Source organism: Pleuronectes platessa, chromosome 11 (genome assembly GCF_947347685.1).
Source record: "Pleuronectes platessa chromosome 11, fPlePla1.1, whole genome shotgun sequence".
Lineage (NCBI taxonomy): Eukaryota > Metazoa > Chordata > Actinopteri > Pleuronectiformes > Pleuronectidae > Pleuronectes > Pleuronectes platessa.
In genome coordinates this window covers 14,775,535-14,795,198 of record NC_070636.1, presented here as the reverse complement: position 1 = coordinate 14,795,198, position 19,664 = coordinate 14,775,535, and the positions used below count along the sequence as shown (strand labels likewise).

Genomic DNA, 19,664 nt, shown 5'->3' with positions numbered 1-19,664 from the left:
ACCCCCCCCCCCCCCCCCCCCCTTCCCTCCCAACTGCCTGGGTCACCTTTGCCCTGTGTTCCAGCTGTCGTGTGTTTTGAAAGGGCCATTTGCAGCTCCTCACAGCCTTCTGACACAGAGGGGAATGAGCAATGTGACGGGAGGCGGCAGACACTGGTCAGAAGGGGCCACCGGCTAGATTCTTATCCACTTACTGCTTTATTCCATTTTTAGGCCGGTGCTGTTATACTCTCACAGAGGTTGGATATCTGCACCCTGGTCATATCCAGATGATCATGACCACGACTTGCGGTCATGCTCTGAAAATAAAAACTCTCTGTATTTGGTCTGAACACTGGATGCAAGGAGATCCTAGTGTCTTCCTGTAAAGGTAAATAAATACATAAGTGTCTGACGTGTGTGTCAAATAAAAAAGCATATTACCATTCAGCACTGACACACATACACTATCCATGCAGGAGCAGCGATGTGGATAAGAATAGGAGCAGTGGCCCTGTGTTTCACTGGCCCTGGCAAACGTAGGCGCCCAGTAGAGGAGGGGTGTGTGTTCACAGGGCAAGACAAAGCAGTGGTTGTGCCTGGGGACTGTGGCCTCAGAGAGAGAGGCTCGGCACGGTGAAGGTTCTCACACGCAGAAAAAGATAGAGGAAGAGAGAGACGGAGAGAGAGACAGAGAGAGAATGAGAGTGGGAGAGTGGGGGAGCGGGGAGAGAGAGAGAACACTTCCTGGAGGTTCATTCTTCCTCTCTGCAATCATCAATGGCATTCTCCCCCTGACCCACTCCTCTCTCAGACAAACAAAAGAGGCTGCATTCCAGTGTAGCCTGACCGGCCAACCGGCCAGCCATCCAACCACAGTCGAACCACATCACTCTCCCCAACAGGACCCAAGTCTCATCATGGGGACGGGCTTAGACTTTTGTCTGAGGACACTTGCCAAGCATCCTGATGCTTGAAAAATCAAAGGAATCCTCCTCCACAAGTGTAACCCAGAGCAGATGTTCAAATAAACCATCTCTATGTGTTTTTCCTTTATTAGATATTGTCGTTTACACATCTGAAGATGCTGTATGTCACTGTCACATTCCTTTATTTCGCACGATAGTTTGGATTTGGAGAAATACACGCATCTACCAACTCATTAAAAAATAAAAATATATAACACTCACATCTGAGCAGAGAATATGCAGATGGACCCAGCAGATGATTTGCGTAGCCTAGCAATAAGACTGGAAACAGGGGAAATAAACAGCTTGTTATTTTTACACCTTGTCTTTTGTGCAGATAAAAAAAAAAAAAGAAATAACATCTTAATTAATGAAATTTAATGCTAACTGTTTCGTGGCTTATTAAGCTACACAGACTGGCAGCTGGATTCATATATATATATATATATATATATATTTATTTTTCTCAATAACAAGTGATCTCTATTTATTTACGTTGTGTCACCTGTCAGAGCTTTTCCAATAAAGGGTGTAGAACTTTGCACAAATTGTTGTTGACTTTGTCTACATCTATAAAAAGTATCTTTACTCCACTTTCAGGTATTTGTTCTCTACGTATGAGACAAAAAGAATGTAATTGAATGAAGATGCTCATTCTGTGTGCATCTGAGTCTTGAATCTTCCGTGCTGATGCTGCAGAACAGCTGGACAATACATACTGGGAATTAGTGTGACATACAATCAACATTTTTGCACCGCAGTTGCCCCCCCCCCCACCACAGCCTCCTCTTCCCTATTATGGCCCCTCTGTGTCTAATCGTTGCGACTGCATGTCATCTGCTCTCCTTCAACATCCCCCTGTTCGGCTTGGTCATATTCTGGACAGATGCTGCAAGTAGACAAGAAAAGAGATCAGATAAGTGCATGACAAGAAAGACATTATCTTTTCAAGTTGACCCTTTGAGCCTGTTACTTTTGCTTTGAACCTGAAAGACAACAGGGCAGGCGTTCCCGTCACCAGACCAGAGACAGTTGAGGAGAAGGAGGGATCCCTCACTCAGCCCTGGTTGTATGACAGTAGCAGCTCGGCGAGGCTGACGCATAGTAGCAGTGAGGGAACACGTCACAGTGTGAGTGACAAAGAGGGGAAACAACAGCAGAGGAGGCTGAGCGAGACAGAGGGCAGGGGCCGAAATGTTTTTCATCACGGAGGGAGCGCTGCAGCTGTCCTCCTGCCTTACGGTTCTCCCGACATTATTCTTTTGTTGTTGTGCAACTTTTCACCACAATGGCCTTGCATTTGTCATGTTTCACATGTTTGCAGATCACTGCACAACACTGATTAACCTGATGAACTGGACAGTCACGCTCACAGACGTCATTTTATTCCGAAGTCTTATCTACTATCTAATATTTACAACCGTGAAAACCATGACATATCTTGCAAGTTGATAGCAGTGATATGGATATATGAGGGTTTCCGGAACCTGTAATGTGAAGAACCGCCCAGTTAGAATTGTTTTTTTTAACACATTGGCCTAATGATCTGAGGGCTTCATTTGATGCTGCCGGCCTGTCTGTACCTGTTCTAAACTGGTTTAATCCTGCCTTTCTGCCAGGAAGTCTGTGGTTATAGTTGACTGTTTATCTCAAAATAATCTGGTATAAGCAGCAGAGTTATAATCTGATATAACCTGATATTAATCTTAATGCTTTTACATTTCCTTTTCATGTTTAATCAGGACCCAAGCTACTTTCTTAATATCTGTCCTGGCTCTTTGTACCTTTGTGTTGCCGCATTTTCGTCTTGCGTCAACTGTCGTGAACCCTTTAACGTTAAGCAGGGAAATTAATTATTGACCCTGGGAACAATACTTTGACAAAACAATGTCTACTCAAAGTCCACTTACTACTGTCTTTAGATTTTTGGGGGCTTATCACAGTGATTGATCCGTTATCGCTGTAGTGATTTGATTCCATCTCCTGATTAAGGCAGTGTGTAGATAAAAAACACTCCACTGAGCTAAAACAGATGTGCCTAAGTGCCAAAGAATTGTGAAGGTAAATTTATAAAGGTTTACCAACGTCCACAAAGGAACAAATCTAAAGGTTTGTAGTTTGCTTGGTTTTCATTGGAAATGTCAACGACCCTTGTAATGTTCTTCAGTCAGGTGTCACAAACAAAGCAGCAGAAACATGCGGCCCAGTGCTAACGACATCCAGCATCACATCCATGACTGCACCATTGACAATGGTTACTTGTCAGTTTCTTAAATACATTTGAATACCATTTAACCAGCCTATACAGGGCTATATGCCAGGTCCTGTAGTGACTTCATTGTTTTCAATGTGCGAGACGAAAACCTTTGCTCCTTGACAGCTGAGCAGCTTTGATATGAGTTTAAGGTTCATGCTTTAGTCCAACATGTGCTTTTTTATTTTAGTAGTTTTCAATGTTTTATTCTTTACTTACAGTTTTAATCTTTATATATATATATTTTTTATCTCAAGTACTCTGTAACATTAACTGTTCATGTGCAATTATTACTAGATTATTTGCAGATACAATTTATATAACTATATGTCACTATCAATGATTTAAAAACTTCTGCTAGTGTGTTAGATATAATATAATTTGTAAGGGTCATTAATTTAATAGTAACTGGTTCCAGCTCCTTGAAGGTGGATATTGTTGGTTTTCAAATATCAAGTGGACTTGGGCACTAAGGAAGTTGTTCCTATTTTCTGACATCATGGAGACTTCTGTGTTGGTTTGTGCAGCCTACAAAAGAGCTTCAGGCGCGTTTCCTCATACCTGCGGCCTCTCGGTTTACAGGAGCTGCTATAGCGAGATAATTCATCATGATGGCTGCAAGGTAGCTTCACTCGGATACTGTGATGGAACTACTGTGGGCAAAACAAAAATATCCTAGCTCAACAGGAGCCCCATAGGACGTCCCGATCTGAATGGTTCATTTGAGCACACATTTTCAGAAAGGTGGAGCAAGCAAAAGAGAGAGTCTGTGTCAGAAATCACTCACCTGTCACTATACAGTCCAATATAATGTGAATTTGCCATTTTGAAAGTGCTCTACGGATTTTTAGTGAAACTTTTATATATTGCCGCACTCATGTTTCCCACAATGCATCAATGGTCATTAACCGGGCAATATATACCATTAGGCATTGTGTCCGTGGCAGAGAGATAAGGTGAGAGAGGGCATCAGGAACAGCCCAACATGTCACACTTGTGTAAATACAAGCAGGTTAACCCATCAGAGCATAAAATGAGATGTTTATGTCTACATTTAGAGATGGTCATCCAACATGTCTTATTTAAGTATTTATACCAAGTAGCAGAGAAAAATTATTTTCCTTTGCTGATGAGCTCAGTAGTGCCGCGTTCCATTACAGATCGACCCTCGGAATGATGTCACACCCGAGTAACCCGAGTTGACAGCGTTCCAGTTGCACCGGAACAATGTGTCATTAGCCAGCTAGCCACTGTTAGCAAAAAACGTTCATAATACGCACTACATGGCATTTCGCACATACTAACACTGTAGTAAAGTCTCATCAGACAGTAATTGGACTGTACTATGCATTCGACACATGACACGTAGGATATTATGTTTAAAAACCATATGTTTTTTAAAATAAAATCTAAACAATTAAGAACTAGAATCATAAAGTAAAGTAAACCAGTCGAACCCTTAAAGGGATGATTCCCACAAAAATGAAAATGCACTCATTATCTACTCACCACTATGCTGATGGATGGGTGGGTAAAGTGTTTGAGTCCACAAAACACTTCTGGAGTTTCAGGGGTAAACAGCGTTGCAGCCAAATCCAATTCAATTGAAGTAACTGGTGACTGATTCTTCAAACAGGAAAATAAAACAAAAAAATGCAACAGAAAAATACATTAAATGCCTAAATGTCCTCTGTTATCCTCACATTTAGGCTGAAAACATCAAGTAACTGATGCTGTTTCGGGTTGAATCTAAATGCCGGGATCTTACGGACACTTGGATGACGCCACAGGAGCAGAATCGAGGCATTTTTTAAAAAATTTGTTTCTGTTTGAAGAAGTGATCCCCAGTTACTAGAATTGTATTGGATTTGACTGGAACACTGTTTACCCCTTAAACTCCTAAAGTGTTTTGTTGACTCAAACCATTCAATAGTGGTGAGTAGATAATGAGTGAATTTTCATTCTCGTGTGAAGTATCTCTTTAATGGAACACTGCACATATAGTCGTCTACGTAGAAGACAGTGCTATGTGGTAAAGTAGGGGTTGCTGGATGAGTGGCTGATTTCAGACACAGCCAGTGGGTCTCATATTTATGTTTAAAGACTATGACAATTTTTTTAATAGAAGTGGACCCAAACAATTAAGAACAAGAACCAGACAGTGAACTGTGAAACTTAGTAAAAACAACCAGTGGTTGCATCTCTCCACTTCCAGGAGTGACTTTTTTAAAACAAGTCTATGACCTCATGTGATTAAGAAAAGAAAAAAGATAAAGTAGAGAGGATCCCCCTGGAAACCACACAGGAGTGGCTCCCCGGACGCCATTGTGGCTCCAGATAAAACAGTTCTTTTTTTTTTTCAATGGGGGCCTCATGAAAGCCTCCACTACTACACCAGAGCGAGCGGTGGTGAACGGGCAGGGCGCTAGGACCCGGGAGAGCCGCGGGCGCCACAGAGGCATCGCAGCCGGAGCGTTAGGGAGGTGTAGTGGAAGAAAGGCGAGAGAAACGGAGTCAATGAGAGCACTTTTGTCCAGGTTGTTGAAGGAGCGACCGACTCTCAACACCGACACAACCGCTCCTATAATGAGACGGACGCACTGTTGAACCCCCCGCGCAGGTAAACACGTCCGCGTTCTCCTTCGCATGGTTCACTACGAGAGAGGCCGACAGCTAAGACGGGGTAGGTCCCCCATTGTACTTCACATGGGATGCGGTTCTTCTCACCCGAGCTGCCCTGCTAGGCCCCATATCCTTTTCTCTGTCGCTAGAGCCCGAAACGAGGCGCTTCGCTCACCTCGCTCCGCCGCAGAAGGAGGACAAGAAGAAGTTGTTGCTTTTCGCTCACTCTCTCGCTCTCGCACACACACACACGCGCGCGCGCCTGTCCCTCGTAGTGAGTTATCGTAACGCGTTGTTTTTGTTTCTCTCCCCCCCCCTCCGACACACAAACAAACATGTACATGCTAACCGTCATTAGCTAACCATCATTGTTTTTGAGGGGAGGGGGGGGGGGGCTTTCACCACCACTTCTAGGGCAACACAGACCCCCCCCGCCCCCCCAGGCCATAATATCTGCAGTCCTGCTACTTTAATCCAGGCTAGCTGTTTTTGATAACAAACAAACAAGCCCGACTTCAATTATTGTTGTCATCTACCTCAGCGTTTGTTTACCGGTCCGAGTGAGTAAATGTGAGAGGCAGTCACTCAGTTTAGGCCTCTGCTTCTCTGCCTGTTGCTGTAACACTGCTGCACCCACACGCAAACACACACAGTGACACACATCTGTTGTTGTGACTTGTTGTATCTCTCCCTTAAAAACCTCTTTTCACGCACAGGGAGGTCACAAGGGGGGAGAAAAGGTCACAATAGTGCTATTTTGAGTCCATCTGGACCGATCATGTGGTTTCCAGTTTTTGTGATACGGTTCACCCTCTTCACTGTGATCGTCTCACTTCCAGTGGTGACAGTTATGCATGTAAGCGCTAAATCAGGTTAGCTGCAGTGGTTCTTTAGAAAGGGGCTTCGTTTTTCGCTGGAATCTTATGAAATGGGCGTCTGTTACGTAAAGGATATTCATGTGGTAAGAAAAAAAGAGCTGACATCTCAACAGGGCAGTTGAGATAAACCCCCCTGTTAGTACTTATGTTGTTGTCTGTTTGTCTCCATCCCTCAGAGATTGCATCTGCATGTACCGTATGGGGAAGGGAACATTGTCCCCAGGCATGCTGTACCGGTTATGCCTTTACTGTCAAACTGTGTTTATCGGTCATGAGACTACATCTGTCCAGTGTGTGTATGCAGGGGGACTTGCCATGTGACCCGTGGAAGACACAACAGGGCTGGCGTAATGATGCAGCCAGTGACTGTTTGGCTGTCCCTGTTCTATTTAGAAAATACCAGTCGCCTCCCACCCAATCCCTTCGCAGCTCCATTGACGCAAATGTGCCACCAGTTGCTTGCAGAATCTGAGGAATGTTGTTTGAAAGTTTGTCCCTGTACACAGGCAGACTTATGGTGACCACCACAAACCCCCCCAGCCCTCTGCGTGTGCCTCAGGAGTTTAGATGTAATGTCACTGAAAGGCATGCGCTTCCGATGACTGTAACCCACCGCGTCACCATCGTATCACAGTTGTGTTCTCGGGCCTGTCTCACGAAACTGAGGAGAAGTAGATACTTTGATTTCATCTTGTTTACTGGTTGCTCCACGCTGCTAAACGACCAAGTGATTTCATTTGCAACAGAGCAGGACTTCAAAGTCTCTGGAGGCAGGAGGAGGTCCTTACGACTAGTTTATATTCATATAAGTCCGACTCTAGCTTGTCTGACCAGCTTGGAAACAAATATTGGCATGATTCTTGTTTGGGTTTCTGCTCATGTCATCACAGGATTAAAGCAGTGAGCCCTCTTGGCTTTCAAGGTTACAAGAGCCGTGATCTGGTTTTTTAGCTGCCGCTACCCACAATATTCTTATCATTGGTGATGTGCTTTCAGGGAACTTGAAAGAGGAACTTGGCAGCGAGTAGTAGATCTGACTAGTAGTGGTTCCATTGTCTCATTACAACACAAACCAAATGTGGCTTCAGGAACCGTTTTACAGCAACAGGTGGACAGGTTTGATGCTCCTGTTTCCTCGAATCTTAAATATCGGAGTGTAATGTTCTACCCTTTGTAGCCACAAGCCAGCTGCTGACGTAGTCGGATGGCAGAGCGCCTGCAGAAAATAGAGCAAAACCAGTCTTGTATCTTATTGATCTGCAATGAAGGAAGTGTGGGGATGTTGACCTGAATTTCTGCTTCCTGCCCTAAACTCAATGGGACTGTCTTCTCTGGTCCAATGACAGGCTCAGTGTGTGGCATCTCTGCTGCATGACACTGATTTGCATTGAATGGGGTTCGCCCCTGGAGCTGGAGCCAGAAAGATGAATGATTGAGAGCTGCACTGACAGCAGGGCGGGCAGGCAGGCGGGCAGGCAGGCGGTAGCCCAAAGGCCTGAGGACCATGTGACCCGCTGTCAGGGTATTGGGTTCATTCAGTGGCTTCTGGCTGCAGCGCTGGCAGCGGCCCAGCTTTTCCACACAGGCCGCAGTAGCAACAGGTCGCTCCCATTAAAACAGCAGCGCTCTGTTGTGGCTCCAGAGCCGATCTTGTGCATGTGTTGCTTTTTTGGCTGTGGTGCGCATGCTTAGGTTTGTTTGTGTGATGTGTCCCAATGTGTAAATTATGTGTGCGTGCCTGTGTCACAGAGTACACACCAAGATGCCGAACGGATCCAACAGTTTTTGTGAACCTTGGTTTGAATGCATTCAGTTTGCTCTTGCTTTTTTCAAATCCCTCGCTCCGGGATCCTTCCAACATCGAAAGTGTAACACAAGCACCACAACCCCAGTGCAATTAGCAAAAACAGTGAGCAAAAAAAAACCTCCTGCTCTCCTAAACTCACTTTTGCTCATTTATGGAAGCGGGCAGATTCAGAAAAAGACGTGTTGATCGCACACTCGCAGACAGACTCATTCGAGCCTGGAGCTGTACTGATATGACTCGCAGCCTGTCAATAGTCACATCCACTTCCTGTTGTTGTCCCCACCAGTAGGCTGGATGGGGGTCACTCAAACAGAGCTCCCTTTTGATGGCTTTACTCTGACGGAGCAACGGCAGGCAAATTGATTTCAGTTGATGTTCAGATATTGCCTGGTGCAGTATGTGACATTTGTGTGAACAAGCGTGGCAATTGATCATTGTCCTGCTTCCCTTCTGCTCTGAAAGCTGTTTTATATCCTAAAGAAGCACTGAATTAATGAAAAGGTAGAGTGTTTTGGTTACAATAGCCTGCAGGTTTCTTCATATGTGCTGCTGCTTCTGCAGATAGAATTCAGCCCTGTTTGGTTTACCAGATGACTGTCAGTCCAGTGTTATCCCATCTAGTATCATACACTCTAACAAGAGTGTGAGCAGGTATACAGATGAGATGGCTGTAGATTTCATTTGACTCTCTGAAGACCTTTTGACATGGTCGGTATAATGTGACGGCAGCTTTTTTCATGTCTGTTTTGTGTGAGAAGATGAGGCCAAGTTGTTGTTCTGGACACAAACTTCCGAACCACTTCCACCACAGGTCATGCAGCTGTGAATGAAAAACCCCAGCACTCAGGGTTTGCGGCGTGTAAAAGGGCAGTAAACAATGCACTTTCTACCCACAACTTCTTTAAATCATTACAAAAAAAATCACACATTCAGGCCCATGTAGTTGCTGTTCTGTTTTTCCTGCCTGCGCCCTGGTAGTCACTCTGGAGAGTCTGAGTAAACCCATGTGAGAATACAGAAGGAGATAATTCAGAGGCGTGTTGATGGTGGTTTTTTTCTAACACATGATGGATGTGAAACTGAAAGAAGACAGAAATACAAACCTTTCGGAATGTGAAAGAGGTGTCATTGACAAATGCTGAATGACGCCTGCAGTGATGTGCTGTAAACAAAAACGAGTGATCTCTGCAGCATAATTTATGTCCTGCAACCGGCACGCTGAGCCGCCCGTCACCCGGAGATTTCTCTAATGTTGTCAACCGTCTAATTAGAGAATACCTGCTGCATTCTTCATATTTGAAAAGCAAACTCCAGAGATTGTCTGGACATTTTCCAGTGTTCATAGAGACATATGACGGCAGCATTCTAGTAAACTATAATGTGTTTCATTATCGAGTAATTGTTATGCAAAATCTTAATTAACATGACTTTAGTGGTCAAGTATTATAAATAGCTTAATTTGAAACTCCATTTCATGATTACAGAAACATCTGTATCATAACATATATCTGATTTTATGTTTGGGACTGCTGAGCTCTATCATAAAGATTAAATATGGTCATATATTAAGAACATAGGGAAGTTAATCAAAACATGGAACACTTAAGTGTTGCTCTGATCAGGGAAAAGAGCGAATGGAAAATCCTTTTGTGTTCAGACATTTTACATCTGAGGTCCAGTCTCGTTTGAGTTTTAGCCAAAACAAAAGTCTACAAAGTCTGCTGCACCCCCCTTTAGAAACTCGTATACCTATAGCAGAGACATCACATTCATCAAACTTTTCCAACTGTTCCACATTTATACCTACAGGATAAAATCGTAAGAAAAAGGATTTGGTTAGAGATTCCACATGGACAGCATTTGTATATGATTTTAGGATAGGATCCAACCATAAGCTGTGCAACTGCAAAATAACTTCAATCATTTTGACATTATTGGATGACTTTTTTTTCTAACTCATTGCTGTTCTCATCATGAGTAGAAAAAAAGGCTCAGTCTTTCAGAAATGGTTGTGTTTTGTGAGAACAGCATGGAATTTTCCAATACGGGAAACGTTATTGCAAATGCCAAGGACCGCGGCCTTACACAGATATTTGACCTTGCAGTGGTGCAGGTTTCACATCTGTGGTTTTAGCATGTACTCCCCTAACTGGGCCATAAAGCATGAGGATCTTCTCAATTCCACTGCCTGTTGACCCGAGGGTTAATATTCAGACAAGTGGAAAGAAATCTTTTACCTCAATACGGGGCTAATTTTTACTCCTCTTCAACTAATAGGTTACCACCATTGAGAAGTCGGCTATAAACCCCAGGACCCCGTCTCCAGGCTCCTGCCTAGGGCTGCGTGAAGGAAGCGAAGCTGTGTCTCTTCCTGTTGGAAACCTGGATCCTCAACCCTGCCCACCATCATGACCAATGTGGTGATCGTCAAAGAGGGATGGCTCCATAAAAGAGGTAAATAGACAGATAGATAAATCTTTTGCGATGCAGTTTGACATCTGCACTTGAACCTTGAACAGATAATAACTGAATGCACCTCATAATTTGAAGTTCTTTTGTGCTTTTTACAATTCAATCAAGATGTTTTAGAGTCATAATCACCCTGTGCACGTGAAACCACAACTCAGACATCTTACGGGCTGGCAAAGAAAGACCCCAAAATACAATAATAATGTTTTTTTTTAATCCCTTGTCAATACCTGTCTGACTAATGCATTTAACTAATTCTACTTGGTTAATGTTTTCAACACATGCATTGAAGGTTTTATCTACAGCTCTTTTAGGGCATTAATTGGAGTACAGTATAATGATTAAAATGTTTCACTAGTTTATCTTCATTCCTGGCATTCTTGGATTAAGCAGCGGTTTACTGTAGTGTGTATTATATTAAAATAAAATATGCAGAAAGGCCTGAGCACAATCACATATGTCTGAGGGGATTGATTACTAGTTGAACCATATTTTAACAGCCATAGATCTAAAGAGCAATCCAGTTGTGGAGTCCCCAGTGGGCCCCATTCAGCTGCTCTGACAGTGCTTGTGTGGCGTGGTGTGGCTCTGTGTCGGGCGTGAGTCCTGTTGTTTGGACGAAGAGGCATTCCTCACATACCTGCTGGCTTTGAGCAGCTTAATGTGTTCATACTAACTCTGCCTTTCGAACTGCGACTGCCTCACGGAGCCCCACACCACCACCACCACCAGGGGCAAAATAGGATCAGGAATTTCTCCAAAACCGCTAAAGGCGCCCAGGCCCAGTGCCAGAGATCCAGGCTTTCACTGGAAGAGGGGAAACCGAGGCTCTGACTGAGGGGATACGATGATGGGAGCAGGTCACCAGAAGAGTTCCTTGGGACTCTATGGGGGGAACAGAGTTCTGCTGTGGTGTTTTAGCCACCCACCCCCTCCCTCCTTGAGGCCTGGCCTAAGAGCATAACAGTCTGCTGTTTTAGGAAAGGGTCAGTCAGCCTGGTTCGACTCAGTCGGTCGTAGGCAGACACACCCTGGTCATTCCATTGAGCCTACGGACTAAGCACTGGTTGCTGTTTGTGTCTTATCAGCAAAAGTTCTATTTAGTGTTGACCAATGATGAAAAGGTAGAAACCTTGTTAAGACCTTTATCAAATCAATAATCCTGGATTAATGATAAATCATCTGCATCTACCACTAGAGCGAAAAACTCTCAAAATGTGTGTTCTGTACCTGAGGCAGACTACATCCACCGGGGAGGTTATGTTTTTGTCTGCGTTAGTTAGTCAACAGGATCATGCAAAATGTTGGGGAGGGGTTGGGCATTACTCTAGGAAGAACACAGTACATTTTGTTTTTCACTTCCTTTAACATAGTGAGATAATGTGTTTTTGCAACAGTTTCTTTGTATTCTCAGAGAATAGTCTGTAAAATTTGGTGCAATCAAAATCCGGATCTATTGAGTTTAAATGAGGTTTCATAAGGAGACTGTTGGGCCTTGGTGGAGGTTTGCACTCTACTGAGTGTCATTCTAGTTGTGTTGGAAGGGGAACCATCATTTTTTTGGAAGAAACGTGTAAAATTTTATTAGTTTTGCATTACAGTCGAAGGTTAAGGCTCAAGTGTCATTCATTCTGTGTCTGTTAATTTATACCAACAAAATTGGCACTTCTTTTTTTCCTCTATCAGTCGATAAAATAATTTTGATCGAGAGCCTGTGTTAAATGTAACTATACCAGAAGTCAAATAGTGACCGTTAGAAAAACAGTTGTTGGCCTGTGTGGCAGTAAATGTGCGTACACACGCACATACACACACACACACAAACTGCTAGCAGTGATAGCCTTCTAGTTGTGTCACACACACACATACACACACTAAACAAACAACCCTTCAGGAATAGTGAGTTGGCATGCTGTCGCAGCCCAGCAGCTGTGCCCTGTGAAATGTCACCCAGAGCCGCAGTGTTTTGATTGGAGGGCGTCCGCCTGCCTCCTTGACAGGAAGGCTTTTAGTGTCGCGTCACTGTCATGCAGTCTTTGCCCCAGAGTCACTGCACAGAAGGTGAACCTGCAAGTAGCCCTGTCTCTGTGTCCATCACCTCAGCCGGGCAGCCCCCGCTCAACTGCTATCATCCCATGTTGCACTTTTCGTTCAATTTTGTGTGTGTGTGTGTGTGTGCGTGCGTGTGTGAGTGCGTGCAAGTGCGTGCGTGTTGGTCTGTGATGGCGCCACCCAAGTGACTCACATCACCATGTGGGCGTAATAATAAATGGCTTATACCACTTCCAAGTGTGTTCAGCATGCTCATTACTCCCATGTGTGCACTCAAAACACAAATTTAACGTTTTAAAAAGGATGTCCCTCCATATTTCCATCAACATTGTACGTGCGCTCCATGGAGATGGTCTCGCTCCAAACCATGACTTAACAAAAGCGAGCACAGTTTAAGTGTTACGTCGTCCTCTAGTGATGCCTCGTTTAATAGTTTTATGGTGAGCTTGTCACCGGCTGCAGCTCTGGTGCCACAGCTGAGCACATCCATACCACACACACACACACACACACAAGTACACACTCACACACACACATTCTCACTTTCGCTCTTTGATTCCTGTCTGATTAATCATGTTCAGAATGCTCGATAAAGAATCCGTAGCAACCGTTGTGCCTCGTTATTCCTGTTAGCCCCCCCAGTGGAGCGACTCTGTCATTAGAGCTGCAGATTCTTGGCCTCCAAGTGCTCCGTACATTTGTTCCAGACAGACTGCACTCAGTGAAATGATCTCATTCTGAAGGACACACCTTGATAGTTTCTCTTTAAGCCTATGTGCTGCAGTAATGTGTCTGGCTCATGGACACTGTCTGGGATGTGTTGTTGTGACGGTTATCTTGGTTATCTGTTTTGGAAGGACAATTTTTGGAATGCAAGACAAAGTCGCTGAATAGGACGGGAGTTGTGTGTGTGTGTGTACGTCTAGAAATGCTTATGCAAATAAGTGAGTGTATTGACAAGTGCAAAGCATATTTATTCAGACGTTACGCTGCCAGCAGGACGTTACCCAGCGCCCTTTTATGCACAGACCACATCGCAAGTACAGCCCTGCATAAACACTGTAACTCTGTTGTTACTATCACAACCAGTTGTTATATGTCCCCAAATGATACTTCCCTTTTAGATCCGTCACAGTGCACCCACACGCTTTGAATGTGCCTACGGCCTCTAGTGGCCACAGAGGCCGAGTAGCATGTTATTTATTTTTGCTAGTGAATTTTTCCATCAAAGCCCGAGCATCATCAGACATCAAAGAGGCAGATTGTGGGTTCCCTAGTTTCCAGGGAAGCGCTGCGGCGGAGAACCCAGTGAAGCTCAACAGAACAGCGCTCGCTTGTCCTCCCCTCTTCCCTGGCCCTTGTTTGTTTGACTCATTTGCTCCCTGACAAGTATAAAGAGCCGGCCCCCTCGTTAGGCTAACGAAGGCCACAACAACTGTTGGATTTGGGTAGCACGCTCAGCTGGCTCTGACTCATGAGAGGAGGGGTGCGGTGAGAGAGGGAGGGAAAGCGGAGAACACAGCAGTATGAGATAGCGAGGGGGAGATAGAGGTGGCGGTGGGGGGGCAGACACAGAGCGACAGAAGTTGAACAGCGACTTTGTGATATTCCCAGAACATTGCTCAGTGACCCAGTCGGCCTCAGCAGAGCGGATGGATGCTGTGTGCGACGTGCTGCACAGACCCTCTCGTGGTTTGGTTTGGAGTGCATGAGCTGATTTGCTCCTTCGCTGGTCATGCGACTGAAGGACACCCCATGCTCTCCTCCTCCAAGCAAGTGCATGAGACGCAAAGCGGGAACAAGAGAGTAGGGTGGGGGGTGTCTGAAACACCAGACACAGTGGTCGATGTAGGGGAAACAATTTTTCTTTCAGCTTTTGAATATTTGTGCCTTGTGTAGTTTTGTGTTGGACGTCTCAGTAAGGGAATACGTTGCGTGTTTCAAACTAACGGACCCACCAGATTAAAAATGTCTCATGATGCTGCAATGCTGACGGTCTCAGGATCTCAGCACTTTGACTGGCTGCCAGCTCTGCTGCTTGGCTCGCCCAGGCTCCTACACATCCCCTCATTATGGCTGTCATGGGCCACACACTGCTGCAATACACAGACACACATACACACATGATATACTGTGGAAGTGGAGCAATAGCTCATCCCTTTTGCTGATATATTCAACTTCAAGGTCACAAACAAGTCCTAAGGGCACTTCAAATAACACAATCCTTTTATATAATACAAAAATGTTGGTTATTTATCATCTACATTTTTTAACTAAATGTTAGAATAATTATAAATAAAGGTCATTACTTATTTTTAGTCATTTATGTTTTTGGTACATATAGGCAAGACTCTGGACATCCATCTTGGCAACACCACCAGGCGGTTATTTCGGGCCAACATGAACTGTGTAAATTAATGTGGAGAGAATCATAACCAGTTCTATACTGGACTTAATCCCCAAATAAAGTTCAAAACCCTTAATACCTATATTACACATGCACAAGGTTTCAATTGCATCAAAGTAGTGACACCATGGACTGTATGTAAAGATGTAAGACATGACCACTGCCAAAAAGCGAAACTGCAGCCTCTTGATTGCCACCTGGTGGCTGGCTGCAGTACAAGACACAAATTTGGTCTCCTCCATGTTAATAGAAGGGATATAGTTGTAGAAGAAATATTTCTGTACTTTGCACTTTCTTGAAATGGCCACTAAATATTATATACATTGTGCCAAACTTTTTAAAAGTAACAAATAACAGAACTTTAGTACTACATTTAGTCAACGTTCTGTCATTCATTTGCATATTACTGCAGTCAATCATTTATTCAGCGATTCTCAATTTAAAAACACTTTATAAGCTACTATTAAAATATGTAAAATCAAACAATTAAAGAACAAGAAGGGTATTTAATGTTCTTTTATCTTCATGTACAGGGAATACATCAGAGATTAAGAAAGAGAATTTAAAGAGATAAAGTAAACAGGTAAACTAGGATTTAGTAATCATTTTCATAAAAGTAAAAAGTGAAACCTTCCTGTAAATTATATTTTTATTTTTAATAACCAGCCTAAAAAGTTTATGGATAACAAATCAGATGTTGGTAGCAAAGTAACCTGAGTAAACTGAAGTTAATAAAGTAGTTTGACCAAAGCCAACAGACAAAGCATGTTTTACTTTTTACAAAAGATAACTTTTCAACAGTTAACACAACATTTTCTGGTAAATTTCATCTAACACCAAACTGATAAACAGCAGTGGAGGCTGAAATGCTAGACAGCTTCAGTGATGGAGCCCCTGTAGGCAGCGTCCAGCAGCAGAGGGTGTCACGCCGGGACGCCAGCGCTCTGGCTGGGTGTCTGGCCGTCAGCACAGACCCCCTGCTCTGGGTAATGGAAAGCAGTCTTCCTGCTAAATGTGGTGGAGAGAAGTAAATTACTGGGGTGCAGCTGTCGGCAGGCAGGCTGGCTGGCAGCGCCGATGGGACCAGGAGGCTGAGGGAGGTGGCACCTTCACCGCTCGCCTCCTCTCGCGGCAAGCCCGCTGTGTGCTTACTTTGCTGTGCAGAGTCCGCCTGTTCGCCACAACTGTGGTGCAGTCTCGGTCACTGTCCTCCCCTTTTTTTGTCTCTGTTTCATCTCTGTCCTTCCTCTTGTTCTTGTCCATTCTTAACTCCTACATTCTTCCTCTTCTCCTCATCCCTATTAACTCCCCCCGTCCCTCCCTGCCTGCCCCCAACAGCTCACCCACTTTCTTTCCTCCCCCACTTCCAGTGCACGCTCCCCACCAACCACCCTGTTGCTAGGATAATGACCCCGCTGACAACTAAAACCCACGGCGGAAGCAGCTATGGACCAGCAAAAAGCTCCCAGTCTCCGACATCAATCACATCACTGGCACCTCTTGCCGGTTTAGGGCGGGCAGGGGAGATGGAGATGAAGGGGATGCTCAGTCTGCAGACTGAGAGCTGACTGTAGGTTCATTTATGTGATATACATCCTCCACATCAGCTTTCTCTGGTACTGAACATTTTTTATTCAGAGGTCATATAGAAAGTTTCATCATGCTTTCAAGAGGAAGTTGGTCTTTACATCTTTAAGCAGCTGGAGATTGTCTTCCTCTACAAAAATAAACAGCATCCTTTATTTATTCTTTTTTGTCCGAGAGTGTTAGATCTTACACTGGTCATTGAGAGTTCATTGGCACTAATTTGCTCTAAATAATGTGTGTTTATTTGTTTGCCATGCAGTAACCCAGTTAACTAATCCATGGACTGCTTGTTTACCCAGGGAGAGGGGGCAAATCTCAGCCCCAGTGTGGCAGGGGGGAACTTCCCACAGTGTCTCTATGGTAATCAGCAGGTGTCACTCACCACGGAGAAGAAGTGAGGGCTTTCTTATGAGCGTGAGAAAGAGGGGCAGCCTCAACCGTGCCCCCCCATCCCCCTTACTTTTTTTTTCCTGTTGGGGTAGCAGCAACAACCGCAGTGACAGAGAAAAGGAGCGAGGGATAAGGGCAAGAGACAGAGAGGGCTACATTGGAGGGTGGCCCTTCCCTGCAACCTGTTGATGCCACTGCCAAAGCCCTGGCAATGTCGTCCCCCATCCAGCTGCAAGGAAGAGAGAGGGGCTAACAAAAGAGGGTTGGACAGGAGGGGAGGAGGGTGCTGCAAGACATAAAGAGACTTGGTAAAAAATTAAGGAGGCCGAAGTCCCAGACAGTTTAGGGATGGCATGTCAGCCTGATGTCGCCTTATATGGTCACAGCGAGATGTGGCAAATGGGTAGTTTTGGGGCCCGGGATGCACGGGAAGCCCAGCTCTGGGCTCTTGCGGCTCATAGTAGGGGGTTTGATGTGGGGCGGAGTCTGTGGTTGCTGGGGCTCAGCAGTGACCCCCTGCATCAGGGAGCCCCCTCTCCTCTGGAGCGGGCGGACTGTGGCTCATTGAGATGCAGGGCACAGGGTGGCAGGCCACAGCTGCAGCCTACAGGCAGAGCGCGGCAGAAAAGGGCCGAAGGGATGGCGGGGGAGGCTGAGGAAAAACCAACAAAAGGCGCAGCCCCCCACTCTCCTCCTCCCTCGCTTTGGAGTTCAGATTCCCTAATCCTCAACCTCCGTCTAACCCCCCCCCCCCCCCCCCTTCTCATCCGATTCTCACCACTCACATGCAAAGTTCACGCAGTTACCACTGGCTCCCTTCCTCTCATCCCCAAGCTATGAATGGCCAGACAGGGACAAAACCCAACAGCAGCCCCCGCAGGAAGTCCAACCACTGGGTGTAGGCACTGAGAGACGCGTTTTGTCTGACCCTCTCACTGTGTGTGTGTGTGTGTGTGTGTGTGTGTGTGTGTGTGTGTGTGTGTGTGTGTGTGTGTGTGTGTGTGTGTGTGTGTGTGTGTGTGTGTGTGTGTGTGTGTGTGTGTGTGTGTGTGTGTGTGTGTGTGTGAGTGCAAGATGACTATGGTGCAATACTATGTTTTGAAAGTCTACAAGATGATGGGACAGGACGGGGGGAAGCAACAGAGCTGTTGGTTTGACAAGACACTGTGATGATGAATGTTGAATGATGTGTGTGGATTAAATCCAACATGCTACAGCAGCTGGGACCTCAGCATTCCAGACGTTGTCATGTAGAGACGGACAGAACGAAAAAACGCTTCTCGGAAAAGGCCATTAACCTCTGTCATTCTCTGTCGTCTTTCTCTCTCTCTCTCTCTCCCTGATGTCTAAAGCATTCTACGTTGTTCTCCCTTTTGTTTATTGACTCCTCAATGAGGCTGCCTCGCCAGCCTGTACTGTTAAAGCCTCTTAAACCAAGTTGACTTGCAAATGGTTTCAGCGTCAAAAGGAAGCCCGAATATAAAGGGTTAGGGTTAGGGACATTTTCCTGGCTAACTTTCTCTTTAATCAGGTAAAACTCATAGGTTAAGGTAGTTTCACAAACCTTAAAGACACTAACCAGAGAGAAAATGATTACACTAAAGCTACAGTTAGTTATCCTGGAAAATCGTTCAAGAGCAGGTTACATTTAGAAAATATGCAACCGATACATCCCACACTCGCTCGCTAACTTCTGGCTATCATCTCTGCCTCAGCGGCCTTTGTCCCGCAAGCAGCAGAAGACTCCGGTCATACACAGTGAGAGCGCAGGTCGGTCTGTGCCATGTTAACCAACTGATCGTTTAATTTGAATGAAATAATAGGTTGTGTTTATTACAGTCCTATGACGGCCAGACACCAGCTTTTATTCTTGTCTTTCTTCCATCAACCTTTTTTATCGAGCTCTATCAGAATATGAAGAGGATTTCAACGAAACAGAAAAATAGTGTTTAAGAAATCACGTACAAACCCAACCTTTTAAATACAGTTCTACAAACAAATCTCCCAATATTCAAACCACTCTGGGGGTTACCCTTTCAGATCACGCACCAGTATTTTTACAGATAGTGCTCATGCATACGCAAACAGACATGCTCCACCGTGTACAGCTGTGGTTGAACCTGTTCTCTCAGCGTGTGTGTTAAGGATATAGAGGGCGCGTCGGCGGCGTGCTGGAGCTGTCCACACATAGGGCCCATGCAGCAGTTGGCAAATAAAGATGAATTCTGTTGTGTTTGGCAGCGGTTCTCCG

At 44.9% G+C, this 19,664-nt stretch overlaps 1 protein-coding gene and 1 long non-coding RNA gene across 4 annotated transcripts in view; one reads left to right on the top strand and one right to left on the bottom strand.

The window, feature by feature from the left end:
• Positions 1–1,735: 1,735 nt before the first annotated feature.
• Positions 1,736–6,006, bottom strand: LOC128451475 (uncharacterized). The gene is made up of 3 exons (XR_008340109.1): positions 5,929–6,006; positions 4,711–4,827; positions 1,736–1,836 (listed from the first exon to the last, which is right to left on the bottom strand). It is a non-coding gene; the product is annotated as an uncharacterized LOC128451475 (long non-coding RNA).
• Positions 5,654–19,664, top strand: part of akt1 (v-akt murine thymoma viral oncogene homolog 1) — a 34,192-nt gene continuing 20,181 nt past the window's right edge. For 2 of the 3 annotated variants that reach the window (XM_053435322.1, XM_053435324.1), the window contains exons 1-2: positions 5,654–5,884; positions 10,786–10,962. In XM_053435322.1, the coding sequence (XP_053291297.1) occupies positions 10,917–10,962 (46 nt within the window). In that variant the 5' untranslated portion in view covers positions 5,654–5,884; positions 10,786–10,916. The remainder of the gene's footprint in view (positions 5,885–10,785; positions 10,963–19,664) is intronic. The other variant, XM_053435323.1, reaches the window with a different exon arrangement.